Raw genomic sequence first — 13,630 nt, 5'->3', positions numbered from 1 at the left:
TCACCATGGGAGTCTGGGCCAGTGGGTAGAAATCAGGCTTAAAGGCCCCTGGGCTAGGTGGGCCAGTCTCCCTGGAGACCAGCACCCACCCGCTCGACACCGCCTCATCTTCTCGGGGTCCCCAGCATACCAGGTGGCTGGCCTTTCTCCCACTGAGACATCAGCAGAGGGGGCGGGAGAGGCCTTGCCCATAGAAATCTTGAGATAAAGATTATCCAGGTGGGCCCAATGGAATCACAAGTGTCTTTAAAAGTGGAAGAAGGAGGCAGAACGGAGGCTGGCATGAGGGATTCATCCCACTGTTGCTGGTGTTGAAGATGAAGAGGCCATGGGTGGCCTCTAGAAGCAGGCAAAGGTGAGGAAATGGATTCTCCCTCAGAGTCTCCAGAAAGGAGCTCGGCCCTGCCAACACCTTGACTTCTAGCCCAGGGAGACCCAGGTCAGACTTCCAGCCTACAGAACTGTGAGATTAGAAGTGTTCGCTGTTTTAAGCCACTTATTCGTGGGAATTTATTATGGCAGCGAGCGGAAACAAAAGCAGGTTGTAAAGCCGGCTGCAACTTTAGAGAGACCTTCTCTAGCCACCTGACCTAGGGTCACCTTCGCATCACCCTCTAGTCACTGCATTTTGCCATTCTGTGTCATCCAGTGTTGTTCATTTTTTGAAATGCCTGTGTTGACCCGATTGCCAGCCTTCCCGCATTCAATGGTGAGCTCCAAGAGAGCAGGCACGCAGCTTATCCATCATCACTGCATCCCCAGCACACACAAGTGCCTACAAAGCAGTGGCAGTTCCGCAAATCCTTGGCCGGAAGCTGAGTGGCTGGCTGAGTGAATACAGGTGGTGCCCCAATGGCATGAAATCTACCAAGGCAGAATGCTCAGGGTTCATAGTTCACACTTCCAGCCTCTGAAGGCACAATAAAAAGTGTGAACGCTCTCCTTGACCTCCTCCAGGATCTTCAGTCAGTTCAGGTCACGCCTCTCTGAAGCCTGTTACAAAGCCTTCAGGGGTCTCAAGCCAACACTGCTGCAGCCCTCCCAGGAAAATACTGGATTGGCCAAAAAAATTCGATCGGGTTTTCCATCGGCTCGCATGGAAAAACCTGAATGAACTTTTTGGCTAGCCCAATGTATGTGGAGAGCAAAATATTATAAACTGCCTCTGCGGGATATATGTATATGTATAACTGATTCACTTTGCTGTACACCTGAAACTAACACAACATTGTAAATCAACTATACTCCAATAAAAATTTAAAAAATAAATAAATAGCCTCTACCCAACAGAACCGAAGGGGCATATATGAGGAGATGGTTTACAAGTAAATACGGTAAGTGCCCCCTCCAGGTCAAACACTCAGGAAAGAGACCAAGCTGGCTTCAGAAGAGGCCTTGCCTTCTCCGACTTTGTTCGGTGTTTTCCAAGCTTCTTTGCAGACAGGCTGTTCCTCCAGGAAATGACTTGCCAATCCAGACAAGGATGGCAAGCCAAGCCCAGGGGAGACTGGCTGAGGTCAGGCTGCTGCCTAACCCTGGGGTGGGGGCAACAGGAAACGGAACATGGCGCCAGGGAAGGCAGGCTCCTCACACAGGGAGTGTGAGGACAGGAGGCAGAAAAGATCTAACGGACGCTCTGCGCTTGCAAATTCAATCAAGACACGCAGCCTGGGAACAGGGCAGCATGTACAAAATGACGTTTATTGAATCCATTTGAAACGGACAGCATAAAAGGTTTTTGGTTTCGAGCCCACTCAGAGTTTAAGAGTCATGATCATTTCCTGTCATTAAACCTCAGCCACCGGAAGATCCTAGCTTAAATAACAAAAACGAATCTTCATCTTGTGAAGGGGAGAAAAAGTGGTTAAAAACACTACGTTGGACTTCCCTGGTGGCGCAGTGGTTAAGAATCCGCCTGCCGATGCAGGGCACACGGGTTCAAGCCCTGGTCCGGGAAGATCCCACATGCCGCGCAGCAACTAAGCCCGTGCGCCACAGCTACTGAGCCCGTGTGCCACAACTGTTGAAACCGGCGCACCTAGAGCCCGTGCTCCACAACAAGAGAAGCCACCGCAATGAGAAGCCCGCACACCACAACGAAGCGTAGCCCCGGCTCGCCAAAACTAGAGAAAGCCTGCACGCAACTACAAAGGTCCAATGCAGCCAAAAATAATATAAAATTAAAACAAAAAAACAAAAAACAACACTACGGTTGTCGCTCTTGCAATAGCTCTGATGGCTAGAATGCTCATAGACATCAGCACAATTTTTATATGTACAGTGTGAAATACTGTACAAATATCAGGTGTGTACATCAAAGGCAAAGTTGTAAACTGGCTAACATTCATTAGCAATTAAGTACACTGGGTCTGTACTGACACTCCCATTCTCGGCCTAAGAGCTTACATATTTAACTGATGACTGATGTCCCCATCAGGGGCATTTAGTGTGTGGAAAAAGCATTTAAAGACATATATATCATTCAGGTTGTAAACTAAAAAAGCAAACCCAAGCATGATTAATTACTTTGCCTGGATCAATAAATACTAGTCCCAAGTGCTAAGTGTACCAATAAGGACAGAAGCCATCAGTTAAAATAAATCATCATGTTGTTACCTACTGATACCTGTTAGTGAATTTGTGGACTTTATCCAACGCATACACAGATTATTTTTTGTTTGAAATTCTCAGAAGATCTCCTTTGGACATTTCTCTTCCATCAATCTCTTAAAAGGCTGAAAACAAAACAACTTTTTAAACAAAATTTCCAAATCAAAAGCCATCAAAAGCATGCCTCTGGTCATATTTCAAATCTTCACCCAGAAGGGAAATGCTGTCAAGGCTTAGATGAGCTTAGAAGCTTTCCTCCTCTGTTGGCAGCTTAAACTGTCCTCATTCTCTCCCGGCCACCTCCTGCCATATTGGAAGCCAAACTGGCTCATGTCTCTGACATTTCATAAACAAAGTTTCCAAAGATTAACAGGATACCTAGAAGGTGCCAGAAGGGCCCAGGGGCCTTCTCTTTTTTCTGGAGCTGTTATCAGCGGGGCCAACAGGCAAATACAAAAAGAACAGGGAGGTCAACGGAGATAAAAAGCCCAGACCTGGATGGAGGGAGGAGTGCTGAGGATATATATAGCACAGTACCAAAGCCCGCTGCCCCCCAAAACATGTCAAGGCCCCACAGGTTATACATTCCAGGCACTTCTTTAATCACAGGGAATGGACATCTCTCCAAAAGGTCCTGCCCACATCTTTCCCAGCTCCCTGCACTGTAGAGCGCTGAGACATCCCATTTGCTAGAACTCTCAGCTCGTGAGACAAGCTGAGTCTCTCTATCTCAATGCAACTTTTCCTATAAACCACAACACTCACAAACACAGGCCACACTGGATTCAAGTCCAGCTGCTTCCAGAGCTCTGCGGCCTCTAAGCCCTGCCCACCACGGATCACTTTCACCCTGGACCACTTCCAGTCTCCTTTCTTAGGGGGCTTGCTGTTTTTCAGTTTGAAGACACACCCCATTGGAAATGAGCGGTACAAGATCCTACGTGCAAATACTTGCAAGCAATTTATTTTTGAAACGATGCACATTTAAAAAATTCAAGTCAAATCCAGGAACAGACTGGTTGGTTGGTATCAGCTGGCCCCAACCCCACAATAGGAAAAGGGTCGGTTTCTGAAATGAGAAAGGGAGGGAGGCACCAGCTACTCCACCGGGAAGGTTAGTTCCGTGAGTCGGGGAGGAAGCCTGAGAGGGGAATGCTGAGGCTTAATCAAAGACGGGGTTCCTCCAGCACTGTGGCCCTCCTGGGCCAAAAGCCAAGGGCAGCACATAGGGTCTGGATATAGGTGAGGACGGACCCTCACCCACCGGTGGGGCCACTCTTTCCCAGTAATTCTGAAACTGAAACGAAAGCTGCATTCCCAGAGTCAGGCTTGGGAGGGGCCGCAGTCTACTTTTACTCCACACAAGACGGAGAGAAGAGGTACCTCTCTATTGCCTCTTTTCACCCATCGGCCTCTGTATCACAAGGACCCTCAAGGGGAACTCCACACGCCAACACATCCTTGCTGGCTGTGTGTGTGGGTCGGACGACTTCCTGCTATAGGAACGCCAGGGGCACTGCGATATAGGGCTGGGAGGATCAGATAGTCCAATATCTGAGGGGAAAAGCCCAGAGAGGAGGATTTGAGTTGAGTCAGGCAGGCAAGGCTGAAAGTCAGAAGGTGAACATTAGGCAGTTGGATCTGTGTGGCCGCCAAGAGGTAGGTGGTCACAGTCACGAAAATGGAGAGGCTCACGACGGGGATTTTCCCAAGGGCGCTCACACTAGCCTGTACCTGGAAAGGCATAAGGCGGCATTGCCCAAAGGAAGAGCTCCCCTCGGCGGTCCTCGCGGATGAAGCCGCCCTCATCCTGGTGGCCAGGCAGGAGCTGGGAGGTCCCAGAGGCGGGCATTCAGCTGAGGGATGAACAGTTCAGCTCTGAGTCCTCCTGGCTGCCCGCTGCCACCTGCTCCGGTTCATCGGGGCCATCAGTGATGTTGGGCTCACTGGAGCACTGCCGGTGGGGCGGCGGGAAGCTGGGTGGCAGAAGCAGGCACTTGTCCTCGCCGCCAGGCTCCTCCCCTAAGCCCGAGTGCATCCTGGTGGCCATGGCCAGCAGCTGGATGTCCGAGTGGGCATTGGCCACCGTGTGTCGCCGGACACTGCCACACTTCTCTAGGTAGGCCTCGCCCTCTTGCTCCGTCAGAGGGGTCAAGGCCATCTCGTTCAGGGGCCGGCTGACGGCGGTCATCGGGGAGGCGTAGCTCAAGAGCGTGACCTTGGGCCGGGCCCTGGAGTGGCGCCTGGCTGCAAGAGAAAGACCAGCAAAGGTTGTGATTGCAGAGGGGTTAGTGGGGGTCAAAAACTCCTAATGAATTTGGGGGACGAGGGAGGCGGTGGCCCCACCTTCAGAGAGAGCTTTAGATGAAGCCCTAAAACGTAAGGGAAGAACTTGGCTATGTCTAAAGGCTTCTGTTGTATCTTTACTTGTTTATGCCTGATATGCCCCCCACAGTAGGGGTCACCAAAGGACTTTCCATGGTTGATTAGGTCCAAGGGAGTCTCCCCCCGCTTTCCCCGCTGCTGCCCGAGCTTCATGGGATTTGCCCTCAATTCCCTTTCAACCAGTCTCCTCTGAAGACCCGGGCACTGGCTGGACCAGCTGCCAAAAGAGGCCCTCGGCTCTATTCAGCATGATGTGCTCTCTGCAGTGTCAACAGAGGAAGTGGAAAAGGCCTCATAAGCTTAGGTCTGGAGGAACAGGTTACTGGGGGGAGCTCGGCTATCAAAGCGAGGGCAGTGGGACGTCCTGCAGATCGTCCTGAAGCTGGACTATCGACGCTCCCAGCAGGTCAGTGGTCTGACACCCGTGTTCTGTTCAAGTCAATACTCTGGAGTCAACCAGCCTTTCACAGCACCAAAGAATGGATGACGCTCTGTGGCTGGCCCCACTGAGGAAGACAGAGAGAAGGCTGGACAGGAATTATTATAAAACTGCTGCTTCTTGAATTCTCACCACACTCTAGAAAATATGCTCAACCTCCACATGCTTTTGTCTTTTGAATCCGCCTTAAACTGAACCTAAGTTATGATCATTTTCTCATCTGTAAAGTGGGAGACAATATGAATATCAGAGAGGTGGTAACAAGCCTACGCTCACATGGAGAGAACGTGGTAAAGCTGGGAGGCAAACAAGGTCTGTCTCACTCCAGACCTCACTCTTGCAAGCTGCCCACACAACGTACACATAGTGAGACTGAGCATCTCGTGGGAAGGACAAGCCAAGTACATGGGGTTCAAATCCAGGGAGAAGACTCCACAGGAGGAAGCACGTGTACCAGCAACACCCAGTTCCGAGGGCCTCTCATCTCCCGCCTTCACAAGGACCAGGCCAGTCCAGAGACCTACAGTGTGGCCGGAGTAGGGACCAGGGTAAGCCTGCATCCCCAAGGTCCCAGGGAAGCCTCCTCTGCAGGCACTGTCCTCTTCTCCTGCTCAGGCACTGTGTCTGCATCACGAACTGGATGAAAGACCCCAGCGAGGCAGAGGAGTTGAGGATGGAGGGCTGAGGAACGGCGGGTTCTGTTCAAAGCCTTTCCTCCTTTGCTTTGGCCCTCTTCCTGCCAGTGCACACGTCTCCCAGCCTTCCAACCGCCCACCTCGTTGCGTGTGTCACTGCTTTCCCCAGCTCCGTCATCCCTGAGACCTCAAAGACCACTAACACATCCCTCTCTCAGCAGGGGATGCCGTGGGGAGAAATAGAGAAGGGTTGACTGCACTGGTACTCCCAGCACCCTGACAGGATCACAGAGGGGGAGGGGGAAAACTCGTCTCTAAAGGGAGAGCAGACAGCGCTCACTGGTCACACGCTGGCCTTGGGGACACTCGGCCCATGCTGCTCTAGCTGAGTGTCAGCTCTTCCCATGGATCTGGAGGCCCTGATACGTGCTCTCAGCATGTGCTCCTAGATGGGCATTGCAGTGAGGCGGCCATGTCCCTCTGCAAAGCTCTCAGCAGTTCCCAGCACTGGACGATTTTCCATGTCCATATATGCACATGTGTAGTTACGTATATGTGCATATGCATATACATACATGTGTCTATATGTATACATATACATATACACACATATATATACACACACATATACACACGCGCATAGGTATAAACAATGACAAGAGAATGAAATGCTAACCCTTAGGACTAAGTTCACCAAGACTACTGGCTCAGAGCCCCAGGGGAGCTGTTTGGTGCTAATAGCAATAACTGATATTTCTCAAAACCAAAGAATAATACATAGAATTTAGAGTTTACTGAGAGTGTTCCCATCTGCCGTCTCACCGTTGAATCCCAATCTCCCTCTGAAACACTAGGACGGCTCTCATCATCCCCATTGCTCGGAGGAGGAAGACTGAGACTTGGCCCAGCCCTCTGAGGCTCTAAATGGCGGTGCCCAGACGCCCCCTACTACACGCTACTGCCTCTCAGGGCTCTGCCGCTGCGCTTGAGCCGGCCCACCCTCTGAATTCAGGTAACAGCAAACACGGCCTCCAGTAGTGCCAGACAGAGGCTGCGTCATCAGCCCCTTCTCTGGGGAAGAACGAATAGGAGACAGAATGCCAAGGAGCCACCAGGACAGAAGAATCGATGCCAGACGTCGGCAGAGGTCCTCTCAAGCATGGGCGCTTGTACGTGCCAAGCCGCACATTTCTATAATGTTCCCACGTTTTTACAATAACCATGTATTACTTTTATGATCACAGAAATCGGTAACTGTAAAGCAGGAGCACCGGAAGAGTTCAGAGAAGCAGGGACCTCATTAAAGAACCATCCATTACAAAATGCCCTTGAAAACAATTCATTTCTCTCCTGCTGCTCTTAAAAGCAAGCACACTCTAGGTTGGCAGTGGCAAGACCCAGGTTGTGGCCCTACAACCAGCCTGGCAGGAGACTGGGCTGGACTGTTCGGTGAGCATTTACTACGTGCAGATCCAGGAAGAGGAAAGAGGTAGGACAGAGCCCAGGCCCAGGACATGGGATGAGGTGAGGGCCTGGGGGACAGATGTGCATGGTGGACACACACAGAAGCTCTGGGGGAAAGAATTCGTTTGATGATTTCCATAGTAGAACGAGCTAGCAAGGTGTCTCAGATGGGGGCTTGGGCATTGTCCATCTCTCACCCCGTTAGTTCAGCACCCCAAAGGCCCTGGAGGGTTCAACAGGCAGCAAACTGACAAGACAGGCCACTTGGGCTGCTGCGGAGAGATGGAGCCAGAGGGAGGGCGGCCAGCCTGGAGGAAGGGGTCCCCATGACATCTGCCCCCTCTTTCAGCAAACACATCTTGAACTTTGTGCAAGATGCTGTGCGCACTGCTGAGAGCAAGAGAAATGTAAATCTGATATGGGGCCTGCACAGGGCCTGGAGCGCAGGGGGTACGTGCGTTGGAGAGGGGTAGAGTCTCAGGCGCAATCGTTAACTGAGCCTCTACTCTGCACTGTATCAAAAAAGGAGAAGCTTCACTGACATGATCTCCTGCTAACTATTTTGCTGAAAAGGAACCTGAGGTTGAGATGCTATATCATTTTACAGTCACGATTAGTGATGAAACCGGGATTCAAACCCAAGGCTGACAGCACAGCCCTTGCTCCTGACCTCTGGGAGGCCTGCACACAAATCAGTGTCAAATGGCAGGGCAGGGCTACAGACAGAGCACTCTGGGGATTCAGAGGAGGAGTCGTGAAGAGGGGTCGTTAGAGATGGGCCTGCTCCTTTGAGAGGGATGGACAGCCTGCACCCCAGCTGGTGGTTCATTTATCCCCTCCCTCGGAGGAGAGGTCTATGCCAGGCCTGGGATACAGGTGAGCCACATGCAACGAGCTCCCGGTCTAAGGGGGAGAACAACAAATAATCAGGCCATGACCACACACCATGGTAAGGGCCAGAATGTGGTTTGGGGTCCAGAGAAGGGAAGGGCAGGCACATACAACTCCTCACCTGGGGTGATTCCACAGGCCCCAGGCCATTCTATCTGGGGCCCATAATACAGCAGGTGGCAGCTCTGCCTGGGCCCTGCCCTGAGACAGGGAGTCTCCTTCCTCCTCTGTGCTCGGCCCTCTGCAGCTCAGAGACGTTAAGTAACTTACTCCAGGGCACACAGCTGAAGCCCAGCCCTTGTGGTTTCCAGGGCCCCGCTCCTGCGGCTGGCCTCACCTCTCTCCTTAGGGCTGTTGCCTGACGCTGACTGAGAGGCCTCCAGCTCTTCCTCCTGCATTCTGGGTGGAATGTGTTGGCTCCCAAGACTGGGTGTGGGCACAGCCGAGACCACAGGGGCCGCTGGGCTGTGTGAGTCCCCTGGGCAGACAGTGTGTCCTTACGAAGCTCCCACTGGATTCCAGAGCCAACCCCAGGACAAGTATACGCCAAGCTGTGTCCCGGCGAGGTCAGACCCCGCTAGGGCCCCCTGGGAGGCCTTAAAACTGAAGAGCAGGCCTGGAGCTGACAGTGGCCTCCCCACACCGTGACTGCTTGCTCTCTTTTCCCTCTTTTTCTCATCTGTATCAGGGAAAGCTGGGCCCTGCCACTCAGAGAAGGAAATTTCCATTAAGGGACTGACTAAGCTGTGGACCTCCCCTGGGGCCTAAAAACTGGTCCCTCCCCTGCAAGGGGGCCCTTGGAGCAGGGAGAGGGGCTGGGCCCTGCCACCTCCTGTACCCACTTCCAGGCCTCCTCCCGCCTGTCACATGGGGTATGGCGAGGGGAGCCTTTGTTCCCCCCTCACTCCCCAGGCGCCCCGCTGAGCCCTGGCATTCATCCCTCTGCTCCGGAGCCAGACGTGGCAGCTCCTTTCAACTCCCCAGAGAGAAGCAAAGCCTGGAGGAGGCGGTCCTTTCTTGGGGACTCAGTTCCCAGGCCTTTGATCTCCCAGGCTCGCCGGCCGGGCCCCACTGGAGTGGCCCCCATAAGGCAGGCATTGTGATCCCTGCCCACCACGTCCACGGTGGGCGTCCCTCTTCAGGCCCCGGCACCTGAAAGCCCATGAATGCCTACTGGGCACGGGGACGAGTTACAGTATGTTGAGGAAAAGGGCCCTCCCCCGAGGGAGGACACAATGGGGATACATGGGTGGGAGGCCAGGCTTCCATGTGGGAGACACTGCGCACTACCCAGGCCAGGGCAGCGGCCTGCAAACTTGGGAAACCAGAAAGGTAGAAACACGGGCCTGACCTCTGACAAAGCAGCCTGGATTTTTTTGTTTTCTTGGGTTTTTTTAAGATTTCATTATCTTCCTCCTCTTCCCCACACTCCGTCTGCCCGAGAAAAGTGACAGCTTCGGCAGGGAGGACACACACACACACACACAAACACACTCTCACTCCATCACGGCCTTGGACTCATCTTTTCTCTCTGAAGCGAGCCTTGCACATCTGCAGGGTGAGGCTTAACTCTCAGACCCATCGGCCTGGCCAGTAGGAAGAGGGCCTGCCCTTGAGTCCCCAGATCAACCCGTGTGGGCACGTGGGTGCAGTGGGGAGCCCCCTGGAAAACCACTTCTCTGGCTCTGGTCACCTACCCCACGTGACCCGGGGGGCGTTTCTTACCAACGCTGAGTCTGAGGTCATGACAGCAGGCACCCTCGCAGCGGGCATGCCAAGCCCTTGCTCAGGGCCTGGAAGGTGACGAGCATTTGATAAGGGGTGGCTTTGGAGATGACGGTCCCAGCTGCCCTTGACCCCTCCCACCGAGTCAGGCCCAGAGCGGCCGTGGCAAAGCCCTCCCGAGGGTCCAGGGATCTCTCATGTCCGCTCCATCTCCTCAGTCTTTACCTCGGCCGGCCGTCATAACAGGCAGCTGCCTTTTCCACAGGCAGGAGAAATGTCATTGCCTCCAACCGACTGAGGGGAAGACTGAGGCCCAGAGACTCCTCTCTTTATCTAGAAAGGGGTGTCCTCGATAAGGAAGGGCACCTTCATGGCCGTGTTAGCTTTTTGGTATCCAGGGGTTTGGGATGACATGTCGGTCTCGGACACCTCTTGGGCTAAGGAGTGTGTGGACAAAGAATGTCGGCTGCCGTGTCAGTAAACAAAGGAGTTGTGGCCATCAAGCCCTCAGCCACAGAAGCTGCCCCCTGAGGGGATTCAGGATGGAGAAGAGCAGGATACTGGCCCTAGAGAGTTAAGGTGGGTATCAAAGGAATGATTTCAATGAGCCCAGACTCTTGCATCTTCCCATATGCAGAAAAGCACAAAATTCACTGACTTGAGACGTCTATTTTTCTTTAACAGTATTCTCTCAATGTTCCGACTACCTGGTCTTTGTTGCAAAAACTTCTGCATATCCTGGCTCCTCCCTTACCTCATTGGAACAGTCCCTCAGAGCTCTCTGAGAAGCTGTCTTCTGCACTTAAGTCCTCAGTGTGTCCGTCGAATAAAACATAATTCTCAACTTTCAGGTTGTATATTTTTTTCAGTCGACAACTGAGAGGGAAAGACCAGCTCCTCCGCTGTCCCTCAGTGAAATCAGTCACCTCCTAGGAGTTGACGGGGTGGGTGGGGTGTGGGTGGAGTGTGGGGAAAAGCTGGTAAAGGGCAAACAGCTCCGGGCTTTGGAAGCCTGTCTCCAATAGCCAAGCGATCTTGACCTTCATTCACCTCCCCTGTGCGTGGGAAGGTGGTATCCAGCCCACCCGCACAGTGCCCAGGATGTGGTCTGTGTCCCGGGGCTTTCCCTGCCATCAGCCACGCTAAAACTCTAAGGCCCTCTCAGTTCCTCCAATGCTTCACCCTCCTGCTCCCCGCCCTCCTCCCCCCAACTCCAAAACCCTCCCAAAGATCCTTCCCTTTGCCCGGGACAGTCTTCCTTTCCCGTTTACTCAGCTAACTTATATTCATCCTCCAGGTCCCACTGCAGATACCACTTCCTCCAGGAAGTCCTCCCTGATTTCCCAGTCCCGGTGAAGTCCTCCTGCCGTGGGCCCTGGACTTCCCCACTCAGAGCACTCGTACACTGATGAGTCATCGTCTATTGCTTGTGACTTCCTCACCAGACCCTGCATCCCACAGGGCAGGGATGGGTCAGTTTTGTCACAGATAAACCTGCAGCACCTCACAAGGTGCCAGGGACAGGGTCTCAGTACACATTTGCTGAAACAATAATATAATAAAAAAATAATCAAAAGAAGGTCATTTCCTTCCCTCTCTGCCCCTACTGTGACAACGCCCCAGAGAAAAGGATTGTCCTTGGTATAAGAATAAAACCTCAGCCCTTTGGTTTATAATTTGATGAAAGTATGTTTTAGTCTTATTATAGCTGAAAAGTTGAAGGTATCCCTTCTTAGAGCAAGTCCTCACCGAACAAACTTCCAAATCTATTCTTGTTCCCGGCTCTAGGCCCAGAGGATGGTGGGGTCCGTGCCATGGCCTGGCTAACCCGCTGACATCTTGACACCTGCCCCAAAAACTCGGGGGGCCAGTTGCTGGGCCAAAGCCGGAAGGTGGTGCCCAGGCCTCCTCACGGGGAGGGCAGGGGACTGTTTTCCTTCAGCCGGGTGGAATGAGGGAGGGAGGCAGAGAAGGAGGGAGTGTGGAGGACCAGGCTCGGGCCAGCACCCTCGGATCTGTGGTGGCTGTGGTTATACTGGTGTCTCCAGAGAAGCATAAACGGGGCCTGAAAACTGTGGCCGGCCCTGCCTTTCTCTGCAGTCCTGAGGCCCAGGAAGGGGCGGGAAGCCTGCTGGAGGCTGCTCCTCCCCCTTTTTCTTTGAAGCTCAGCTAGGTCTCCATGCAAGCAAGAAGAGGGGGCAAAAGGTTCCAAATTTGGGGAATCCCTTTCCGCCTCTGCACCTGTCTGTGGGTGCTGGTCACCCCAGCCCCAGGTACAGACGCCGCCCATCCGTCTAACAAATATAGTTTTTTGAGTGCCTACTGTGTGTCAGGCACCATCCTGGATGCTGGAGATAGAACCACAAACCCGAAGTTCATGCATTTGGGGGATTTTCATTTCAGAGGGGAACTGAGCCATATCTTTTATGATATTCTGTAGCTATTTTCCCATCTAGGCCGTGGTCTCCCTGAGAGAAGGAACAGACCCAATTCATCTCTAGATTCGCCAGGGTGACTAGTACAGAGCCTGAATGCTAGCTTTACAGCCACTGAAAAAGGCCACAACGGGATCTGTCCCCCAGTCCAGGAGCCCCTGTCCTTGGCGTGAAGGCCCCGGTGGTAACTATAGAAATGTAGTGGGCAGCCAGCAGCTGTACCTCCAGCCACACACACAATGAGCTGGCTTCACATTCTGAGCTGCTTTCAAAGGGAAATTCATCACTGGTGGTTTTTCCACTCATGGGGGGATGGGGTGCAGTAAGGCTGTTTCTGGTATGAGATACAGGAAAATTAACATCGCAAACACCGAAAAAGATCAAAGCCACCGATCAAAGATGCGGATCAAACGAGCGCCGCCACGGAGGTACGGTAACAGTGCCTTGGGAGGAATTGCCAAGAGGGGAGGTTACCGAGACACAGGCCAGCGGGAAACATGAGCGATGGACATGCAGAGATTTGCACGACCCACATGGGAAGCAAAGGGCTTGGGGTATAATCGGGGCTCAGTAAAACACAGCTGGTATCATTGCCACGGAGGCTCCTGGCAGCTTGAGAGCCGTGCCCCTTACCCAGTGTGTACGTGGGGCCTGAGACGCTGCGGTCCTCGCTGATGCCGAGGAAAGGAGAAACGACCTGCTTCACCAGCTCCTCCAGCTGCAAATAACCCTCGCTTGGGCCTGTGGGCTCGTGGACACTCTGGAAATAAACACCCAAGAGAGACAAAGGTCAGTCAAAGTCCAACTGCCCTCCTACTATATTCAAGGCAGGCCGCATCCTTGTGGCTGAAAGGAAGGACAGCCAGGACTGAAGCCTCAGGCCCTTGTCATGGGGGGTGGTCATCGGCACCGCGCACGGAGAGCACCGTGGCCTCTGCGGTTGGATCCCACCCCGATGCGGGGCCCGTGGGAACTGTCCCCACCCCAGCTCCAGGGCTGAGGTCTGAGCGGTTCCAACCGTAGCACTCTCACCCGCACTGTCACAA

General features: G+C 53.1%; 1 protein-coding gene across 10 annotated transcripts in view; it reads right to left on the bottom strand.

The window, feature by feature from the left end:
- Nucleotides 1-1,685: 1,685 nt before the first annotated feature.
- Nucleotides 1,686-13,630, bottom strand: part of PRR5L (proline rich 5 like) — a 72,614-nt gene continuing 60,669 nt past the window's right edge. For all 10 annotated transcript variants that reach the window (XM_019948236.3, XM_019948242.3, XM_033860474.2 and 7 more), the window contains 2 exons: nt 13,218-13,344; nt 1,686-4,857 (listed from right to left, as the gene is read on the bottom strand). In XM_019948236.3, the coding sequence (XP_019803795.1) occupies nt 4,463-4,857; nt 13,218-13,344 (522 nt within the window). In that variant the 3' untranslated portion in view covers nt 1,686-4,462. The remainder of the gene's footprint in view (nt 4,858-13,217; nt 13,345-13,630) is intronic.

Source organism: Tursiops truncatus, chromosome 8, assembly GCF_011762595.2.
Source record: "Tursiops truncatus isolate mTurTru1 chromosome 8, mTurTru1.mat.Y, whole genome shotgun sequence".
NCBI classification, from domain to species: Eukaryota; Metazoa; Chordata; class Mammalia; order Artiodactyla; family Delphinidae; genus Tursiops; species Tursiops truncatus.
This window is presented reverse-complemented; position numbering and strand designations above follow the sequence as displayed.